At 38.7% G+C, this 23,753-nt stretch overlaps 1 protein-coding gene across 3 annotated transcripts in view; it reads left to right on the top strand.

The window, feature by feature from the left end:
- Positions 1-273: 273 nt before the first annotated feature.
- The window catches only part of pou2f2b (POU class 2 homeobox 2b), a gene marked incomplete at its 5' end in the record, with an annotated part of 39,902 nt that continues 16,422 nt past the window's right edge, over positions 274-23,753 (top strand). Inside the window, one exon of one of the 3 annotated variants that reach the window (XM_079837934.1) lies at positions 274-373. In XM_079837934.1, the coding sequence (XP_079694060.1) occupies positions 274-373 (100 nt within the window). Of the gene's footprint in view, positions 374-23,340; positions 23,518-23,753 lie in introns of those variants that run through there. The other 2 variants (XM_079837932.1, XM_079837933.1) reach the window with 2 other exon arrangements.

Genomic DNA, 23,753 nt, shown 5'->3' with positions numbered 1-23,753 from the left:
GTCTATCCGCCTGGGTGCGCGCGCTGGGAAAATACAGTCGGGCTGCGCGCGGCTGCGTATCTATGCATGTAGATCAAAAGTAAACTACAAGCGAAAAGGAAAGTATAAATGCTATATTATGAATAAACAGTTTTATGTCAGAAACGCCTGGAACACAGACGGAACTCAGTGATTTAAGTGAGAAAAAGCCTCTCTTGCCACAACTGCTAAAATTGCAAAGAAAAGCCAACAACAAAAAGAACATCTGAAAAGAACCAGACAAGAAGACGGATCATGTTTGTTCCTTTGCCGGTGCCGTTTGTCTTGCCGAGAACTGCCTCTGATCTCCACGCCTGGCGCCTCAAGTCCCCGCTGGCTCTGCGCTCTCACTCCGGTAAGGCTTTCTTACAGAACAAACACATTTTCTTCCCTCCAATACGGAATCCCGTGAAACCTCCCTTGTTCATCCCACTCGGTGGCATAAATCCCCGTATTCACCGTGTGAATGAAACATCCTCATTTGCCGTTTTCTGTTTGTCTCGCGCGCTTGCAGCCCTTTCCAAATTTTCAGTTTAGTCCAAACGACGCGAGTCAAGTTTGTCTACAGAAAAACTAGCACTGCGCTGTCGCGCTTCAAAATGCAGCGCAGGTCGGGTTTGTTTTGTTAAAGGTGTTTCCTGAATATATTCCTGTCTCGTTGGGCTTAGTTTCGTCAGGGCTCCGTATCCGTCCGTCTCCTTCTCTCGCCTCTGCCTCTGCCTCCGTCTCCCCCGAACTAAACTCGCGGTGAGCTGGGAATATTCATGCCAACTTATCGATCTCCGCAGGATCGATTCCGGGGCCGGCGGATCGAGGGGAGAGAGGAGAGAATCAGAGCAGCTACAGAGAACAGAGAAATGAGCATTTATACTACTATTCAAACATCATGTTTGGCTCACAAATAGGCTATAGATGTACAGTGTGATGGTGATGTGCGGTTGCACGTGTGATCGGCTATAAGCGTTTTGAATAGATGATCGCATGCATCGTGTAGGCTATAATGTGATTTGCACCTCGTCTTTTGCAATTAGAGACGGACGAAGGGCAAACGGACGACTTGGTCCGTTATTCTTTTCTTCGCGGGAACTTGCCGGTTGTTCGGTGGCCACGTAAGGATGAAAACAGAAGGAAGCGAGGATGGAGAAGGAGGGCGGGGGTGGAGTAGGAGGAGATGGGTGTAGTCTGAATTGAGAAGGCATAACTGCATAAGCAAGCTGCTGTTTAATGGGCATGTGACAGTCTGATAATACAATCAAAATGATTGTTTTCTGGATATTTTATGCAGTAGCCTAACCAATGTATTTTCTATTATTTCTAACTTGGGTTGTATAGGAAAATTTACATGTTGTTAAGTGTGAAATGTTATGCTCCATCTAAGTCTATTGTATACATCATTTTGCTAGTTATTTTATTAGTTATTATTCATGAAGTTCTAATAAGCTCATATTAATTGAGAGATTGCATTGGAAATTTTGAATAATAATATTAGGTTACTTTTAAAAATATTTTTTAATTACTGGACTATTTGAAATGAAGGCAAAATGGTTATTTAAAAGTTGTAGGATGCAAGATACAATTTCTAGTATACATTTATTATAATAATAAAAAAAAACACTAAGAAAACTAACTTGTGGACAAGGTATGCGTCTTTCTCCTTATGATTAAAATCAAGCTGATATTTAAAAGGTCTTTGTCCATTTTTATGCATTCAGAATGTGTACAATGGAAGCTGTTGTGCCTTATTATTTTTCAGACTTTTTTTTGCAACCTCATTTTACAGTGGTTAGTGGGGTTGCATTGTTCTCTGGCTGTATGATTTTACCATTTCATCTTTTCCGTAACTAACAGGTAGTCTTACAGGTTTTCATAGGCTCTGGGACTGAAGAATGATACAGGATGGTTAAGGGGAAGGATAATGAGCCTCTTCCCCTCAGAGATTAACAGGGCTAGGGGAGAGGAGGAGGAGTTTCATGCCCCTTTCGCTGAAAAATAGCGAGTGTCAAAAGAAGATAAAAAAAAGAGGGCAGAAAAAGAAAAAGCTGTGGACCACTAAAGGAAAGTAGGTGCAGATGACAGTGAAAAATGGGAACGAGTATGGAAAACCGAGTTTGAGAGGGAGAGGTGATCTTGAGCTCTAGACTCAGCTTGTATGGACGCAGTGTCTCATTAGTTATGAATGATAAGCAAGGCTGTAAACTTTGTTGTTTGGATATACATACGGGACCCTTATTTCACATAGAAGTGCATATGCAAAAATATTGAATTAAAAATGTACTAATTAGTTTGCTTAAATATTGTTTGACTAGATAGTCCTTCAGTCAGCTAAACCCGCTAAAATCTGAGAGCAACAGTCCTCATTTCTTCATTTCATGCTGTCAAATACCATTACGACCAGCAGAAATATACATATCTCATCAAAGCCTCTTAATCACAATTAGAGAGAGAGCAGAACCTATAACTATTATCCAGTTACTAATATATGCAGCTATTACACCATATTCCCATTAGATAGTGGATATAGACATGGACATGGACAGAGATAGAGATAATCAAGACCTATTCTTGTAAGTGGTCTCGGGAATTATTGCCATTAACAGCTCCATTAAAGTTTTATGTGTGTTACAGTAACAGGCAGTTCCTGGAGGATGAGAGAATATTGACATGCAGAGAGTGAAAAAAGAGTGAACTATTAAGCAACGTTCTGCAGTCTAGATATATATAATAACATAGCTGTCAACTAAGATCATTTACTTTAAATTCAGTGAAAGATAATAGTCTCATTGTCATAATAATTTGGTGCAAAAACATGTCAAATGCAATGACAAGTGACAGAAATAGAATCCATATATTTTTCTAGCTATTATTTATTTATTTATTGGTAGCTAAACGCTGTGTTTGTGAGAGCGAATGTGAAAGAAAGTGTGTTTATTGATCAGGGTGAGTCCTGGTGTTAAGATGATTGCCAATGACAAAATGTCAGCTTGGGTTTGTTTGTAACATAATGGGGAATCAATAGATATAAGGAAGATGTCAATACAGAATGCTCTACTGCATTTCACTCCCTCTCTCTCGCACACACACTCTTCCGCCATCTCTTGCTCTGATTGATATTCCATGTCGTCATGATGTTCATTTAGTGACAGCACTCCCACAGGTCTTTTAGTTACTGTTAGTTTTGGCAGAGGAGAAATGTGTTTGCATCTGTGTAGGTTGACCTTCTGCAGTGCATTAACACAGACGACACCCTTTGCCTCATTAGCACTGCTGCTTTTCACTCTGGAAGAAATTCCCTAGAGTTCCTTCCTCCCAGTGATTATTACAAGCACACAAATATTTGTGTCTTCATACTGTAGATATACAAACAGAAAGATATCTTGAGTTTGGTCTGTAAACTTCTGTTTAGACTAACCTCTCCATCATATATTTAAAGCTTAAAGGGACTCACAAGTGCCTGCAAGAGCACACTATTGATATTCCTCAAACATTCTGACTCGAAATATTAAACTTCTGCAAAAAATTCAGCCAAAATCACAAAATGCCATTTCGTGCACTACACTTAGAAAAAATGGTACAAAAACTGTCACAGGGACAGAACCCTTTCAAAAGGTTATATGTACCATTTGGGTACTAATATGTACATTTGGGTACTAATATGTACATTTGAGGTACTATTATGCACTTTTTTAGTGGTAAATAAGGTACAAATGTGTATTTTTTAAAAAGGGTACCACCCCAGTGACAGCTTTTGTACCTTTTTTTTCTTCTGAGAGCATATTATGAACTTAAGATGAGTGTGCTTAATAAGATGCAGTGATGGGTGTAATGCATTACTAAGTATTTAATTACTGTAATTGAATTACTTTTCCCTTTAAAAAGTAAATAGTACAGAATTTTTCTGTAATTCAACCACAGTTACTTCTGATGTAATTGCATTAAATACTGTATAAACTTATGAACAATTCTATATAAAACAAGAATCGATTTAACATAAAATTTTAACGCCTAATGATAAAATGTATGTTTTTAAAGTAAACTTCTCAGTTTAAATACTTTAGTCAGTTCAAGAATAATTTATGCAGTTTTTGAAAGAATTAAAAGTGCAGTGTCATATCTATCCTTGTATTGTTGAACTGGTCGAGGTTGAGATTTAGAAAGTAATTATAGTAATAAGTAATGCAATACTTTTTAAAGCAACTAAATAGTATAGTAATCTAACTACACTATGGAAGATGTAATTAGGTAGTAATTAATAATTTTTTTACAGTAACTTACCCAACACTAATAAGAAGCCGTAACCATGTAGTCTAAACATTGTGTTCTTTTGTCACGTCATATACATAAAGAAAATAGAGAAAAAAAACATCATAATAAAAACATTTTCTGCGTGAAAATCTACTCATTGGTATAACGACTGAACGTGAAAATTTTGTAATTTTCCATACTGGATTGTGATTGGTTGAACAACTTTTAACTCCAGTGCCATGTAATGCTGCATCATGCCATGCATGGGAGACTGCAAAAGATGTGTAACTGGAGAGCAACGGTCAAACATGAGCATCTAGCCCATGTTTACATAGAAAAACAGTGGACTGCAGAAACACGTACTGTGTGAATGGCTCTTTACACCATTGTTTCCCAACCCTTTTCCAGGAGGCACACCAATAGTACACATTTTGGATGTCCCTCTTATATGACCCATCCATGTTTGGTCTTGGAGTCTCTACTAATGAGTTGAATCTGGTGAGAGTTTGAAAAGATGTACTGTTGGCTTGCCTTCAGGAAAAGTGTTGGTAAACACTGCCTTACACTGCACAGTGATTGTGTTGATTCTTGCGTGCGGTCGGCTAAAAACAAGATGCATGCAGCAGCAGCAAAGCTTAGAATGTTCCAACCTCACATTTTAACATTTTCATTTAGCTGCCTTGCAATTACTGGCAAAATACAAATCTTTTCATTATTAATCTCTCCTTCTGACTCCTCTCTGCAAAAACACACTCAGGAGGTGTTGGTGGCTACATGATGGCACAAAAGTAGGAGAAGTGTTCAGACAGGCCCTTAATCAACACATCTGTGAGAGAAAGCACCTGGTCAATACACCCCCTACCAGTACAGCAGCACTCACACAGATTCTCCACTGCTGTGTTAATTTAGTGTGATTATCTGGCTGCACATGTGTATTTGTGTGTGTATGTGCACATGTGTTGGAGAGGCTGAGAGAGACATTGTTAGATTCACCTCAGACACAGAGAAAAGCTGTGTGTGTAGAAGGATGGCGGGATTGAGACTGGAATGAAAGATGAGCATAAATAGACATGAATGAATGTATTGATATTTGACATAGCAGGTACATAGTGGCTTTACTGACATTTACTGAAAGATATTCAGATTTCCATGTGGGATAATTAGATGGAGGGATTGACACAGCAATATACTACTTTTTAAATCTGGCTCCCCCCTTTGATGCTGTTAGGTGAAAAATTGGCTTAAACCAGTGTAATTTGTCCTTTCAGCAGCTGCTGTGTGTGTGTGTGTGTGTGTGTGTGTGTGTGTGTGTGTGTGTGTGTGTGTGTGTGTGTGTGTGTGTGTGTGTGTGTGTGTGTGTGTGTGTGTGTGTGTGTGTGTGTGTGACAAATTTGTAGCACACATTTTGATAATAGAGAATGTGTAATAAAAGCTTGCTCTTTGATTATGTCCTTCACTCCTCATGAACAAGCTCAAGACCTAAATCTTTTCTCTTCCTCCATTTCATTTAAGATTTATAGCGATCAAGGTCTCCAGTTCACATGCAGGGTTTAGTGAATTTCTATCAGGGTTTTTTTTTTTTTTTTTTACCTTTTTCATGGTACTAAGGTTGTCTTGTTTCATGTTTTGATTTTTAAAAATGGCAATTATTGGTATGATTAATTATCCATTATTAATTCATATTATTGATAATTATATTATTATATGATCATTCTAAAATTCAGTGATTTAATCTAATAGATACAGTTTGATTTAGTTTACATTAGTGTCCCAGTGTTACAGTGTAAGTTATTATACTGTATATGCTTGTATTGTTTAGGATATTTCTTCCTGGATGCTTTTGAGAAACAGTAAATGAACTGTTAGAGAGGTGACAGAATGAATCTTCCTTCTTTATACCATGCCTTCATCCTTTTAAGCCCTTTGGTTTTGTTCATAAGAGTTTTTTTCTGCATCCTGAAGTTGGAGTGCATTATTTACTGTTAAAGGGATAGTTCACACAAAAATGAAAATTCTGTCATCATTTATTCACCCTCATGTCTTTCCTGAAACCTGTATGCATCTCTTTGTTCTGTGGATCACAAAAGAAGACATTTTGGTAACCAAATCGTTTTGCCGTCCATTGACTGATTGTGTGGCCAAAAAAATAAAAACAAAGCACTGAGACTGTGTCCTCAAAATATCTTCCCTTAATGTCCCACAGAAGAAAGAAAGCCATGCCGTTTAGGAACAACATGAGGGTGTTTTAATTTCGGGGTGAACTATCCTTTTAATCCTCACAAAACAGCACAAGCTGCAGTAAAATGAGGTAACAAATACAGTTTTACCCCGAAAAGGGCCACTTACAACCACACAGCATTTTTAACTGACAACACAAGCCGAAACCACCAGCCACCTACCCGTACAAATCTTGTAATTGGCCACATGCTGCCTTGAGTGACAAGTATGATCATCAATCAAATTAAGATGGAGAGAGGGGAGGGATGGAGCCCGACTCCCCAGACAGGCTCCTGTTAACAGGGTTTCCTTCAATCCGGGTTTATCGATCAATACATGGCTTGCCAATTTGTACTCTGCACCTGAGTACATAAAAGGCCTATTGCATTAGATTACTTTAAGTTTATATCCATTATGCAGCATGTTCTCATCACTTCTTAAAAAGAAAATTGTTTCCATTGACTTGTGAAACAACACCAAAATACAGAGATGTTTTAGCTTTAATTTGACAGCCTTTCTCGTACATGCTTTGATGGGATAATTGTATTCCGCGAAAGCAATTTGCACTGTGAGTTTATTACCATCAATGCATATGAGCTCGATTGGTGTCCAGCGTCTGATGATGCAGATGGACATTAAACCTGGAATGCTGTAGGGATCACGGCTGAATGACTGCATTTTCTGTGGAACGTATCCGAGGAGACGTACAATGAGGGAGCTTAGGCAACATAGCAGAAATGATTAAAGTCATAAAAATATGTTGAACTGCAGATTGTATGAGGAACAGTTTTATGGGTTTTATGGTTCTCCGACACACTAAATTCAGTGGTCTTTTATTTCCTATAATGTTCGCCGTCATCCATGGCAACGCTGTGACCAGAAAACTGAAACCGATGGAACTGAATAGTAACCAACACTATTTTCAGTTTTGTGCTACGCAGAATAAAGTTATACAGGTTTGAAACCGCACAAATTTAAATTTTTGGCCGAACTTATTCTTTAAATATTAATATTACTGAAAGGTCGTTGCATTGTTTGTCTGTAGCTGGCCTGATTGTTTTTATTGTTTTTAGGAAGCTACCATGCAGGTAATATTGTAAAATAATTCGAACTCAATTTAATATTCCATATCGACACATTTATTTATTTGAGATAAATCCGTATTTTTATTTATTTCATTACTGATAGTCTCCCTGCGTCGTGGCCCTTATTTTGCGATAATAACCGTCTGTCTGTTCATTATCCCTTTACTTATACTTCCATTTCAGACAATAATGTGATTTCTAAATGGTGTCCCTCACCAATGTAGTCTGCGCTGTTTGTCTGTTCCATCTTTATTGTTGCGGGATGTTTAATGGGGTTTCTTTATAAAGGCTTATCTGTCCTTCTCTCCGTATCTCTTGCTCTCTCTCTCCGCCAGTCTTGGTGTGGCATGATGGAGGGATTTTTAAGGAGATTTTTTTCCGTGTTCATTGGACGTTGATGAGCTCCTCTGTCTGTCGCTTCTGGCCTGTCATAGCCTCAACACTGCTTATAGCAAAATCAATCGGTCTCAGTCACAGAGGGTGAAAGAGACGAGAGCGGTAGCTAGCGCTCCGCACACACACACACACACACACACACACACACACACACACACACACACACACACACACACACACACACACACACACACACACACACACACACACACACACATTCATGTACCCAAAGTTTATAGTCAACAAACACACACTTGGTTCAACTTCTGCCCTCCCTTACATCTTGAAGAGAAGAAGATGGGATGAAGGGATGGAGGGAAAACGCATGAAAGGAAAGGATGACAGAGGAAGAGAGGGAGCAAGAGCGAGGGAGAGATAGTAGCATTAAAATTCATGGCTTTTTTTACTCTCTGTGCTGAAAAATCAATAGTGTTTACTATGAATGAGGAGCGCTGGACAGCAGAGCTGGGGGCAGATAGATGGGTGGGGGGGGGGGGGGGGGGGGATAGGGAGCGGGGGGGGGGGGGGGGGGCTGACTTCATTACTGGAGGCAGAGGCACGAGAGGTCAAGGTTAAAGACTCAACCTAGCGGGTAGAAGGTGGGGGTAGTCTACCATTTACCCACAATGCTGCAATAGTATTGTGGAGTCAGATACAACAGCCCTATCAGTATAAATGAGAACATGTCGGTTTGGGATCCCTGCTTTCTCTATCTCATGCGCCCACCGCATACACTCTTGTTCGCGTGGATAAGCATCTGTAAATTCACATTTGGATGGTCCTGGAACTAGTTGGATGTTTTGTACCCAGCTGTGTTGCAGCTGATAGCGGCATCTGCCACTTTTGTAAGTTTTAACGAACCTTAACGCCTCATGCCATGCGAAACACTCCGAAAGTTAAGGGGAAAAGTAGCATACCCTCTATTAAAAAGCCTGGAAAAGCTTGATTCTTCATCAGCCTCTAGTTTGGGATATATTTAGACACACGGACTCCTGGTGTTGGTTTGAATCCTGCGTTAAAATATCAGTTTAAAGGAATATTTCGGATTTAGTGCAAGTTAAGATCGATCGACAGCACTTGAGGCATAATGTTGATTACATCAAAGTGATTACATCTCTTAAAAAAGTGAGGTTACAGTGAGGCAATGAATGGAGCCAATCAGTAAACGTTAAAATACTCACCGTTTCAAAAGTATAGACACAACGCAAACAATATGAGTGTTAAAAAAAATCACCAACTTTTCCTGTGTAAAGTTATATCCAATTTTACAACTTTGTTACCATGAAAATGTAACCTAAAACCTTAAAACTGCCCTAAAAAGGACAAGAGCAACTGTTTTTGCAGTGAGAGAAGCAAGGTCTAGAGATGCATTTTTAATTGCTCAACTTTTGAACTTGAACACTGTCTTGCACGAGACAAACATGTCCGTCTAGTGTGTTTACATAAAAAAACGAAACAATGGAAAAGCAGCGCAGAAGACTGCAAGGTGCTTTTAGAAATTATAACCTTCACTGCTTTTAAAATCTCTAAAAACTGGCCTGCATTTACTACCATTGTAAGCGTCTCACCATTGATCTTTGGGGACAAATCTAAATTATGTTTGTGGTATCAACATTATGCTACAAATACTGTTGACTGGCCTTAACTTGTATTGAACCCAGAATAATACTTTTTAGTAGAAATGAAGGCAGAGGGTTATTTTCTGAATCGGAATGGCCTTGCAAATCTCCACCCCTTTATTTTTCTCTTTTGGTGGAGAGTATGTGTTTTCATGGTGATATATACAGTACTCAAGCAGTTTGATATTCAAGGAGACTCATGAATGATGTAACATGAGATGCTTGTCTTAGGCCCGGGTTTATGTGGCTGCAGGAGTATATGGGATATAAATGGAAATGTGAACTTTTACATCAGCATAAATTTACATTAAAGCCAAATGATTAGAGAACATAGCACTGAATAATTTCCTCTATGATGGCTGGCAAATGAAATATTTTCCAGAGATATTAATCAGCTTTCACATTAGTTAGATAGTGTGTGTGTTTTACAGATATACTGAGAATCATATCAAATGCATTAGAAGCCCAGCGGCTCATTTCTTTCATTCTTTTGTATTAGTGAACAGTAAGATGGATGTGTAGAACAGGTGAACAGGAACACTGGCTGCTCTGCAGGCCTTGACTTAGACTTATTTGCCACTGCTGCTGCCTTAAATAATGTAATAATCTCACATTCAGAATGTCATGTCTCATTTAGTTAGCTTAACTTGCTAGAGCGCATAATCTAATGAGCTGTATTTAATATGACTTATGTAATATTGTTTGTAATGTTCGTAAGATATTGTATCTGCTTTTATGTCTCATCCTCTCTTTCTCTCACTCTCTTTTGGTGCTTTCCTCCTTTTTTCCTTTGCACGGCAGCACAGGATGCTTTCTTATTCTCTTTTATTTCTTCCGCTCTTTTTCACCTTCACTCTTTCTCTTTCTCTCTCTCACTCCCTCTCTCTTTCTTAGTCGTCTGTTCCCTTAGCGACCGTTTCCAAGGCACCCACTCCCAACGGCTGGGGGAGGGGACCTGTGATGTCATGCATGCATAACTATACACCTGAATACACCTCTCGTGTTTTTAATCTTTCTTCAGGACTCTCTTCCTTTTCTTTTTCAAAACATTAGTATTTCAGACCCAGGCGGCTCTTCTGTTGTTGTATTTATAGCCTCTATTTATAAATTCCTTACACAGTTATTTGACTGGGTGTTTGTGTGTGCTATATACATGTAAATAAGTATTTACTCTGGTACATTACAATGTGCGCAGACTCTGTGTCCTTGCCGTATCCGTTGAGATCTGATTCATATTAAACAGGCCTTTTATCAGTGCGGGTGCTATAGTGTGCGTGTGTTTGTGTGTGTGTGTGTGTGTGTGTGTGTGTGTATGTCCTGGTAAACCCTAAGTTATGGGGACAAATTGTCCCAGCAAAGGATCCAAAATCCTTTTTTTAGTCCCTATGAGGAAAGCAGCTTATATATCATACTAAGTGATGTTTTTTGAAAATGTAAAATGCTAAAAGTTTTCTGTGATGGGTAGGCTTCGTGTAGGGGGATAGAAGGTACAGTATAAAAGTCATTATGTCTATGGAAAGTCCCCATAAAACATGAAAACACAATGTGTGTGTGTGTGTGTGTGTGTGTGTGTGTGTGTGTGTGTGTGTGTGTGTGTGTGTGTGTGTGTGTGTGTGTGTGTGTGTGTGTGTGTGTGTGTGTGTGTGTGTGTGTGTGTGTGTGTGTGTGTGTGTGTGTGAGTGCTCCTTCGCGTAACCTTTCCTCATCTTAGGCTGTAAGGTTTGTCCCCATGATGCAATCTGATCTCATGTCTAAGTAACCTTTAAATTATTTAGGAAAAATACTTTTCTTTAATTAGTACACAAAGAGTTGGTTGGTTGTATTTTGCTAAATGTAAACGCATAATTCTGAGAATCACAACAGCTGTAAGTGGCTGCTTAAAGTGATAGTACACCCAAAAATGTTAGTTCTGTCATCATTTACTCACCCTGAAGGTGTTCCAAATCCAAACCTGTATGAATTTCTTTTTTCTGTTGAACACAAAATAATATATTTTGAAGAAAGTCGGAAGCCAAACAGTTGATGGGCCCCATTAACTTCCAATTTATTTTCCCATACTATGGAAATCAATGGGGTCCATCAACTGGTTGGTTGCCCAACTTGAGGGTGAGTAAATGATGGCAGAATTTTCATTTTTGGGTGAACTATCTCTTTAACTCACTCCGGTGTTGACATCGCTCCACCATCCCACCTTCCAGTTGTAGTTTCTGTTAGTTGTTTTCAAAATTCTAGTTATGAATGTAGAGCATGTTAATAGCTAGACTGCCTAAAACAAGATGATTTTTTTTTTTTTGGCATATAACTTTTCAAAATGTAGGTATATTCATTAATAATAATAATAATAGTGATAGCTCTATAATGTTGCTCTATATAAAAGTAATGAAATTTGATATTCATATTATGCATTGTGTTTATTGTTGTTGTCTAATGATTATGAGCTTACTATTGTATCAAAAAAGTAGAAACAAAACAATTAAGAATTGATTATCTGGCACTTAAACATACTAATAATCTGTATCACTATTAGTTGTGAATTTCCTTTTTAAATCAGTAACAATGATTGTATTTTTCCTGTGTATTTTTCCTGTCTTATTTGTTTTTAAACTAATGCATTTTCTTTTTCTAATGCATTTACATGCATGCTCTCATTGTTTAAAACTTTGCTTTTAAAACTCCAGCTAAGGTGCACTAATGCATGCTTTTTGGACAATGTTACATTACTAATCAACAACTGAGTCAGAGGATGTAATGAATGTTGTGTTGTTTCTGGTGTTGGCTGGTGAGGGTCACGGTTACTAGGCAACGACCAGCGCAGTCTGTAGATATGCATTCGACTCCTAATGGTAGCGGAAAAGGGGAGTGTGTGTGTGTGTCTGTGTGTGTGTGTTGGGGGTCAAGTTTGTCTGAAAGGGGATTAATATTTTGAGAAGGGGCAAGCAGTGGCTCTGTCTGCACTGCTTGTGTCTACACAGTTCCCTTGTTGTTACTCCTCTTTGAAGCTTTTGTCCCGGTGTTTCACGGATTTCCGAGGAAAAGACGTGGTCTTGGCTACAAAGTACCCAACATTTTTTTTTTGAGTGGGCAACAATGGCAGCCCTGATCCACTTTATTCATATAGGCAAAATAATACATGACCAAAGAAAAAAAAAATTATTCATTTTTAAAACAAGTTAATTTTGTAATTTTATGGGCATTTTAAAGGCTATTGTATCTGAACTTGACAGCCAAATTTAGACATTTGAATGCATGTGCTAGACGCTTGTAATCATTATGATGTCAATATGAATTCATAAACATATTTTTATTTTATTCATCATTTTATCACCTACCCTCGCTCTTGTTCTCCTTTTCACACTTGATTTTGTCCCTATCTCGTTCCCACCCTATTGACCCTCTTTCCCCAAACAATTCCCTCTCTCTCTGTCTCTCTTTCTCTCTCTCTATTGATCGACACATAGTGAGCTCTGTTCTTCACTGTGCTGCCTCCCTTTAATCAATACAGATAATTGTCTGCTCTCTCTCTTTGCCAAATACTCTCTCTCTCTTTCTCTCTCTATCAATGAACCCCCTAACCACCCTAAGTCTGGGATTCCCCCTGTCTTAATGACCAAAGGTAACCTGTTCTCTCTCTCTCTCTCTTTCCATCGATTGGCGTGGGAGCGATTGACTCACATGTGTAAACATGGTGCACGATTGTGCTGCGTCGAAGTCTCTTCAACTATTCCCATGTGGTTATAGAGACAGACTTTTCAGGGTTTGTCAGGCTAAAAACATGTAATGAGATTCATATTGGAAGGTCACACCATACCAGTACTCAATGACTAGAAAAGAAGAGATATCAAATATAAAAAGTTAGTAAAGATATACAACTTTAGGAGTCACATAATGCTGTTGCAAATACACATGTTGCATATATATATATATATATATATATATATATATATATATATATATATATATATATATATATATATATATATATATATATATATATATATATATATATATATATATATATATAATTATGTCAATTTGTATTGATAGATGCAGAAGAGTTTAGAGGAAATTACTTAGGAGACTGGGACCGGCCAGATTTGAATCTCCATTTTCCACATGAATAGCAAGGCTCAATTTCTGGGATATGTGCACTAGACCACTGTAGCTTTTAACTCACTCTATAAGGACAGAGGAGATGTGCAGATAGAACTTTAAATTCCCCGAGGTCAAAGTTTAGTCTCTGCAGGTCAGGCTTTTTCAGCTATAATAGAGAATTAATATTTATAGTATACCATGTGTGATTTTGGATAGCCAGGGAGGTACCAGAAAGCATTTTCTTTCTGTTTGGTCGAAGTGTGAGAGAGAGAGAGAGAGCAAGAAGAGGTGAATAGGAAGGTGAGATTCTTGTCTTGCCAAACTTTGATTTAAAAGTGAGGAATTCTGTGAAGAGGGAGATTACAGGTGGTATAGGCCTCATTCCAGAGTGTGAAATCCCACTGGGATCTGAACGCATAGACATAGTAGAAAAGTATTTCTTTGGTGTTAGACACAATTCACAGGGCCAGTGTACAGTCTTTGTTGTGCATCCTTGTGTTTTCACTGTTTCGGTGAATGTTTGAAGGACTACACAGTGCTGGACTTTCACATGAAATCACTGATTTCAAACCAACATATTTTCATGTGCTATTAAGAAGATAGAAGATGTGGAATAACAGTGAGCTGAAAGGATAAGAGAAATGTAGCACTTCATATGTATTCGTAGGCTATTGAAATATTGATATATTTTCTTTGCTTTGTGTCTCTGTTGGCTCTTTCTTTATCAGATTACACCTCCTCTCGCTTTCTCTCCCTCTTTCCCAGTCAAGCCTCAAGGATAGAAACCTTGAATTTGAATTTCAGAGGCAAAGAAAGAGAAAAAAGGGGGGTAGGGTGGGGTTGTGCTCTTAGGGAGCGGTCGTTGAGAAAGTGCCTCTAATGGGCGTCTGTGCGCTCCCCCCTGCCTAGGGCCCCGATCGATACCGACTCAGAGCAATAAAGCTTTCCCCTGTCATCTCCACAGAATACAAAGCAGTATGGGGAGAGAGAGAGAAAGAAAGAGAGAGATAGGTGAAAAGCTGTTCCGCTAGCCAGACCGATTTCCTACACCCCCCCAGCCCATCTACCCCCATCTAACAACAGTAGAGCCCCTACCCCCTCTCGTTTTGCTCTCTCCATCTCATAGTCCACCTCTCCTTTCCCCAAATGTAGCACGGGTCCCCTGTGCCGGCTCTGACTAGGTTTTGATATCTCCCTGCGCTCGGGAGGAGAGAAATAAATAATGGCAGAAGAAACTCTTATTTTAGTTATTATCACAAACACAGAGACAAGGACGGATAGAGAGATGTCCAAGTGGGGCATAAAAGGGAAAGGAAATTAAACAATAAAAGAGGTAAGAACTGGCAGCTGGAAATGGATGGATAGAGAGAGTGATGTAGTTTAGGAAGTGAAATGGGATGAGAAGAGAACGAAAGGGGGAATGAAGTGATACAAAAAGGATGGGGGGTGGAAAGCGAAGGAGAATGGGATTATGGGAGAGAGAAAGATGGATGTTGTGATAAAGATGGAGGGTGAGTGGGAATATTGATGAGTTGATGAGTAGGAACGACAGACAGGAGACAGCGTGAAGGGGAAAAAAACTGCACAGGGGAAAGGTGAAAGGCAGGTTAAAGGTCAAATCATTCCTGTAACCACATTTAATCAGCACTATAACGCTGAAACTCTCGGAAAAGACAGAAGCACGGTTTCTTTGTGATATAAAATAGGGAAATGTAGGGTTTCTATCGTATATCAGGTGGATTCTTGTGTTTAAAAGCAATTATTAGAGCACTAGAAAAGCCTGAGCCGAAGTTTGACGTGCACTAAATAAAACTTTTTAAAACCAAAAAATCGAATAAAAACTCCAGGTATACCAGTCAGCCTCACTAGTTGACCATCGTGACCCGTCCTTCACGTCAAAGCAAACGGTTCCTCATGAAAGTGACAGTGTAGGTGTGAACGTGTCCGCGTTTGTCCTCCATCACCGTGCGCTTGTGCTTTTTCTGTGTGACAGCTCTGGAGTTGCGCCGTCATTACACTGCTGTCAACCTAATAACATCTCTTCCTCATCTCTCAAAAACAACGGTTTGTGTGTGTATGTGTGTCTCATCTCTTTTGTTGTACCCTCACCCCCATCCTCCCCAATTCAATCCCTCATTTCTTCTTTTATTGGAAAAAGATGGGATGAATCCTTCATCTTCTCTCTTGTAATGCTCTTCTGTTATTATACTGCAGTAGGGCTGGGCGAGATAGCTAAAAATATTATAGTGGTCATTTTCAGGCTTTTGACGTTATTTGATATATATCTCAAAATGTATGTATTTGCTCTGATATCGGTGCTTATGGTTCAGAGGACCAGTAGTTTTCACCAAAAAGTCATTGTAGATAGATTAAAAACATTTCATGCAAAAAAGGTCAAATAAAGTAAAAAGTTTAAATAATACATTTTTATTAAATATAAAATATTTAATCACTTTCATTTTATGCACAGTATAGCAATAACTAGTAACATTATAAACATTATATAACAAATAACAATAAATCAATATTTAACTAATTCATATTTAATAAATTCATAAAAAAGAAACTAATTAATAATAACAAATACATAAAAATAATCTATTATATATCAACTTGTTACTGAATTTAAGGCAAACCAAAAACCAAAAACCAAAAAATTACGCACATTTTGAATGAAGCATCAATTCATTGAAAGTTTAAACTCATTCATGGGAATACTTTAAACTTTCCAACTTAAAATGTTTTGTGAGGTTTATACACACACACAATACATTGTGAAAGTAAAATCGTTGCATATATATTGTGAATATTTGAAATAATGTAACTGTAACTGTGATGGTTTGATTCAATATTGCAACAAATAGATAGTTCAGTTCTGTTTGAGCGGCCATTTGTAGCGACCGAGAGTACCGGATTGGTGGCACTTTTTTTTCCCGCAAACACACATTTCCTTCAACTTTCTAGTCTTATCTTCCAAGTTTTTCATTTATTTTCTCATCTCTCTTCATCTCCCCATGTCCTTTTCTTTCCCTGTGAGATTTTACTATCAATTCTCCCACTCTGCACTTCTTTTTCAAGTGCCCTGACTTTCTCCTGCATCCTCGTTCTTTCCTGTTCTGCCGTATGAATTCCTCTCAGCTCCTTATTTCCCCCTCTACCTCTCTGCACAGTAATAATGCTACTGATAGAAAGAGGCCCAAGTGTGTGTGTGTGTGTGTGTGTGTGTGTGTGTGTGTGTGTGTGTGTGTGTGTGTGTGTGTGTGTGTGTGTGTGTGTGTGTGTGTGTGTGTGTGTGCGCGTGATTATTGTCGTGTCGGGAGTCAGAGGAATCGATCGATGCAGAAATATGAGGGTCTGTGTCAAAAACAATAACCACCTTTTCCCCAGACACACACACTTTCTCACACACAGCTGCGTTCACACACAAATATAAGCCTAAATATTAAACATGCACACACTCATTCAGGGGAAACGATACTCAGCCCTCGCATTACAGGAAAAATGCTCCATTTCAGATAGGAAAACTTATCAGCACAAGAGCTACTCTCCGTTTACCATTTCACTGTCTGTCACAGGGGTAAAAACATACACATAAGCACAGACAAACACACACACACACACACACAAGAGACCTTTCACTGCTGTTGCCTGGCAACGTGGGCCAGTGACCAATCACAGTGCAGAGCAGTGTCCAGTGATGTCACAGCGTCTGCTGACCAGCAGGGAAGAAAGAGGGAAAGAAAGAGCAAATGTCTGGAAACAATTTAAAAAGAGCATTTTTATCATTACGTTACGGGACATGCTGATAGTTTAACAGCTGGAGGAGCGAGTGGAAAGTGCAGGGAATGGACATTTGTGTTTATGGAGGTGAAGAGGTGGAGGTATCAGCCTGGAATGGTGGAAGGAAAGAAGGCGTCTCTGTAACGTTATCAGCATTAAAGACTAAGACACATTTGTGTTGGAGTAAACGCGATTGCATCTATAGCGCGGAGAGTGTTTGCTGTGCGCAATAGTTAGTATCTAATCACTCACATACATTCGCACGCATACGGCTCTGAGCTGTGACAGCTGTGAGATTGATGGCTCTCTTGAGGCCTGGAGCTTGCACTCTTAAACAGACAGCTGATCAGATAAACATGGAGAGAAGGAGAGCAAGAGGAACGGGTGAAGAAACATACTAGCTTTTAGAACTCATAGAGGCGTATTTGCAGGTGGATCACGAGATGTTCCTGTTTGTTTCACACATGCATCAGACTGCAGGACATCACACAAACTAAAAATGATGTCATTACGAGGAGTGACGTTTCCACGTAAACCATGTGATGAGGGGCCAGCCAAATGGCCTGAGACCCCCGTGACATTTGCAGACGTGTCTGTGGTGTGTGACCTCTGGGGTCGTGAACTTTAACCCCACCAGCCGCACAGCATACGCACAGGCTCTCGATGACCGTGAACCTGACACACTGCTCTCTTTGTGTGAAACCACAAACCATATAAGCTACCATCTGTATTAGTTTGTGATGTATAAGAAAATAAATGAAGAAAAGATCAATGTTCATATGGAGAGAATATGCAGTGTGAGTATGAGCGGTATAGCTGTGTCTTATCTGTCTTTTGTTAGATTTGTCTTTGTGTGTGTGTCTGTATATTAATGAGAATCTAAACTGGACAGGTTGTTTCACTTAAATTTTTCTTTGAAATAACCAGGATATTTGAAATAAGGCTTATCAATTGGGAAATTCCAGAAAAACTCTCAACTTCACAACATTCATAAAAAGTGGGGCAATGCCTCCTCCTAGTGTTGAATATACAGTACTGCAGTCTCTTATATCATCCAAACGTCCTGGACTTGGACTTTACATTGACTGTAAATCATTTCAGCAGACTGTTTATATCCGCAGAACCTCATAGCCATTACGTTTAGTTCTTTTTAACTATTTGATGTTTAATAAACATTCATATATATATATATATATATATATATATCAGTGTTGTGCCAGTTCACAGCTTTTCTGAACTAGTTCAAGTTCAGTTCATACATGCTCAAAGTGAACAGTTCACGTTCAAAGTTCACAATTTTAATTCTGAACTAGTTCAAAGTTCAGTTCATTTTACTTTTTTCGTGAGATATTCAAATAAATACTTTTTTTCACACTACGAGCTAGAAATCACTATACGTTCCTTGAAGCTGCTCATTGTAGACATTTGCTCATGACACTGCAATTGTGGGTTTCTTACCAGGTGATGAAACTTGCAGCAGTACAGACAAGGTAGACCAGTTATATACTTAGTGCAATGAAATCTACCAGCATTTAATTAAAAAAAGAATATATAATATGAAATATGTATATATTATTTGATATATATGATATTATATATAGCCTACATATGCGTGTGTATGAAATGAGCAAAACTCTTGAATGAAGGTAATGAAGGCAAAACTCAAAGGCACAACAAACTTCCACTAGCCATTTTTTTTTAAATTGCAGCGCTTTCTCTCACTCTCGTCTTTGGTCTGTCTCTCTCTCTCTCTCGCTCCTCTAGCCCTCCGCGCTCTCGTCGTTGCCTGCTACGCGGCGTTGCTATGCCTACCCCGCTCTGCTGCATTTCATCACGGGTAACGTTGTGCGGAAGCCAGTATGCTATTCAACTATTCGCAGCCGGACACTACGTTGCCCGCAATGCATTGCGCACACAATGTCAAAACCATTTCTGTCTGGTGATACATGATTTAAGCGGCACCAGCGAGAATACAGGAGGGAGGAACTTTCTCTCGTTGCGTTTCAAAAGAGAAAACAGATGTCACTCAGTTTTCAATGGAAAACAAATTCCAACGTTCATTTACAGTGATGTCTGCCGTTCATGACACATAATGTGAACTAATTCACGTTCAAGTTCTTTATTAAAAAATGTGTTGCGTTCAGTTCAACGTTCACGAAAAAATGAGCGTGTTCAATGAACGCGTTCTTTTGAACTCGTTCACGCACAACACTGATATATATATATATATATATATATATATATATATATATATATATATATATGAATGTATATATATATATATAGTGGGGAAAATAAGTAATTGAACACCCTGCTATTTTGCAAGTTCTCCCACTTAGAAATCATGGAGGGGTCTGAAATTGTCATCGTAGGTGCATGTTCACTGTGAGAGACATAATCCCAAAAAAAATCCAGAAATCACAATGTATGATTTTTTAACTATTAATTTGTATGATACAGCTGCAAATAAGTATTTGAACACCTGTCTGTCAGCTAGAATTCTGACCCTCAAAGACCTGTTAGTCTGCCTTTAAAATGTCCACCTCCACTCCATTTATTATCCTAAATTAGATGCACCTGTTTGAGGTCGTTAGCTGCATAAAGACACCTGTCCACCCCATACAATCAGTAAGAATCCAACTACTAACATGGCCAAGACCAAAGAGCTGTCCAAAGACACTAGAGACAAAATTGTACACCTCCACAAGGCTGGAAATGGCTATGGGGAAATTGCCAAGCAGCTTGGTGAAAAAAGGTCCACTGTTGGAGCAATCATTAGAAAATGGAAGAAGCTAAACATGACTGTCAATCTCCCTCGGACTGGGGCTCCATGCAAGATCTCACCTCGTGGGGTCTCAATGATCCTAAGAAAGGTGAGAAATCAGCCCAGAACTACATGGGAGGAGCTGGTCAATGACCTGGGACCACCGTTTCCAAGGTTACTGTTGGTAATACACTAAGACGTCATGGTTGGAAATCATGCATGGCACGGAAGGTTCCCCTGCTTAAACCAGCACATGTCCAGGCCCGTCTTAAGTTTGCCAATGACCATTTGGATGATCCAGAGGAGTCATGGGAGAAAGTCATGTGGTCAGATTAGACCAAAATAGAACTTTTTGGTCATAATTCCACTAAACGTGTTTGGAGGAAGAAGAATGATGAGTACCATCCCAAGAACACCATCCCTACTGTGAAGCATGGGGGTGGTAGCATCATGCTTTGGGGGTGTTTTTCTGCACATGGGACAGGGCGACTGCACTGTATTAAGGAGAGGATGACCGGGGCCATTTATTGCGAGATTTTGGGGAACAACCTCCTTCCCTCAGTTAGAGCATTGAAGATGGGTCGAGGCTGGGTCTTCCAACATGACAATGACCCGAAGCACACAGCCAGGATAACCAAGGAGTTTCTCTGTAAGAAGCATATCAAGGTTCTGGCGTGGCCTAGCCAGTCTCCAGACCTAAACCCAATCTTTGGAGGGAGCTCAAACTCCATGTTTCTCAGCGACAGGCCAGAAACCCGACTGATCTAGAGAAGATCTGTGTGGAGGAGCTGGCCAAAATCCCTCCTGCAGTGTGTGCAAACCTGGTGAAAAACTACAGGAAACGTTTGACCTCTATAATTGCAAACAAAGGCTACTGTACCAAATACTAACATTGATCTTCTCAGGTGTTCAAATACTTATTTGCAGCTGTATCATACAAATAAATAGTTAAAAAATCATACATTGTAATTTCTGGATTTTTTTTTTTTTGATTATGTCTCTCACAGTGGACATGCACCTATGATGACCATTTCAGACCCCTCCATGATTTCTAAGTGGGAGAACTTGCAAAATAGCAGGGTGTTCAAATACTTATTTTCCTCACTGTATATATATATATATATATATATATATATATATATATATATATATATATATATATATATATATATATATATATATATATATATATATATATATATATATATATATATATATTAGATATATATAAACACACACACACACACACATACATATATATATATTATATATATATATATATATATATATATATATATATATATATATATATATATATATATATATATATATATATATATGTATATGTATATATATATATATGTATATGTATATATATATATATATATATATATGTATATGTATATATATATATATATATATATATATATATATATATATATATATATATATATATATATATATATATGTATATATATATATATATATATATATATGTATATATATATATATATATATATATATATGTATATATATATATACTCTAAAAAATGCTGGGTTAAAAACAACCCAGTGATTGGGTTGTTTTAAGCAAACATTTAACCCAACCGCTGGGTTAAAACGACCCATTCACTGGGTTAAAACAACCCAATTGCTGGGTTAGTCCATTTTCAACCCAACTTGGGTTGTTTTTAACCCAGCATTTTTTAGAGTCTATACACACACACACACACACACACACATGCATATGTTAAATATGTTAAATGCATATACATCCTAAATGCTTTACATCACTGCATCAACATTATCTTTGCTCAACACTTATAATAATATTTAATAAATATACAATATCAAATTGTGTATATGTACATTTGCTAAAATCTTCCTTTCATGGGAAAGCAAAGCTTTTTCATATAAGGATTTTATGTAATAATATAAAATAATAATAATCTTTATTTAATGTTCAAATTATTGTGATAACATTTTCTTAAATTCTTTTAAATTTCTAAAAATGCAAATACTGGCAAAAACTAATAAAGACATTCATGGCCAGTAAAATGTGACTGTTCCTTATGACCTTTATGACCTTTTTATCAAAATGCTCATGCTTAAATGTATTTTCTAGACAATGGATGATTTTCTTTACAATTTTTTTTAGTGATTTGAATTGGAGCAAGCAGTGAAAAGTATATCCAACGCTTCAAAAAAGCATCCCATGTACCTTTATTTGTGTTATTTCATAGCATATAATAACTGTACTATTTTTCTAAAATGAAACAATTATTTGGTGTGTCCACACTGTTCTCTGATGTGGTACATGTAGTTAGGACAGTTGGGACATTTCTATTTTCAGTCATTGAAGAGTACAGCTTCCGATCCATCCCTGCTTCCTGCTTCAGACACATTAAGGTTTTATATCACAACACATATGCTTGTTTTGCTTTCTCTGCATTGTTTTGGGCTCCTACGGGGTGATTCATGCACCAGTGTGGACGTGTGAGGTCGGAAAAAAAGCCGTGTGAGCAAGCGTCCTCGTTCTGTATTTTCTGATGGAGGCTTGTGTTGTGATAGATGTGTTGATATACAGTAGAGATACGGCGTGACACGAGTGTGCTAGAGAGACCGAGAGAGTCACCACAGGACTCGTGAGCGACTCTTTCCAGCAACCCCAGCACTTTCCAGCGGCACAACTCTCCCCCTCTTTTCACCTCTATCTCAACATCTGCTTATTCTTTCATCTCTCACTCCTCACTGCCGACTTCCCACTCTCAACCTCTCTCATCCTCTCTCTGTTCACCTGACCCCACTCTCAGCCCACCGATCGACAGCGCTTCACTTCCTCCTTCGCTCGCCTTCCTCACCCTTTCATCCTCCAAATGCGACCGTCACATAAATTAATCTGATGAAACGAACCTGTAACACACGAGTTTAAAATGCATTGTATTGTACATGCATTTGTGGCATATCTGCTCTGGCCTGCTCCGTTCGTACTCTCTCGGGGTCAGGAAGTGGGCACGGAGGGGGAGGTGGTGTGGGTGAGTACAGCGTAGAGAGGAGGTGACGGAGGGAGGAGAGAAGGAGGAGTGGAGAGTTCCCCCCACTTGTTATCAGTTTGTTCCTCCTTCTTGGCCGCACACTGACAGAGTCATTAGAGAAGCAGAGAGAGAGAGAGACAGACAGAGAACGAGTGTGTGCATGTGTGAGAGAGGAAGAGGACCTTGCTGAACGAGTGCACACTTATTCATCAACATGACAAAGACCGGTCCTGTCGCATCCATGGATTATTCTCATATGTGGTTGCCAGGTATGTGTCCAGAGCATCTGTGTGGTTGTCAGGTTGGTCTCTTCTGAGTTGTTTTGATGGATTTGTTAGAAATGCAGGGACGTTTGTGGTCATCAGACCAAGAGGGTCAGCATAGAGAAATTGAAAGGAAGAGCTATATGCAAAGTTACTTGAAAGCTGAAATTCCAAAATGTACGTCTTGAATTTCAGTGTCAGTTTATGTTACAGTGCTACTTTGCAAATAGATTCAGATGCAT

Source organism: Gobio gobio, assembly GCF_949357685.1.
Source record: "Gobio gobio genome assembly, chromosome: 15".
Lineage (NCBI taxonomy): Eukaryota > Metazoa > Chordata > Actinopteri > Cypriniformes > Gobionidae > Gobio > Gobio gobio.
This window is presented reverse-complemented; position numbering and strand designations above follow the sequence as displayed.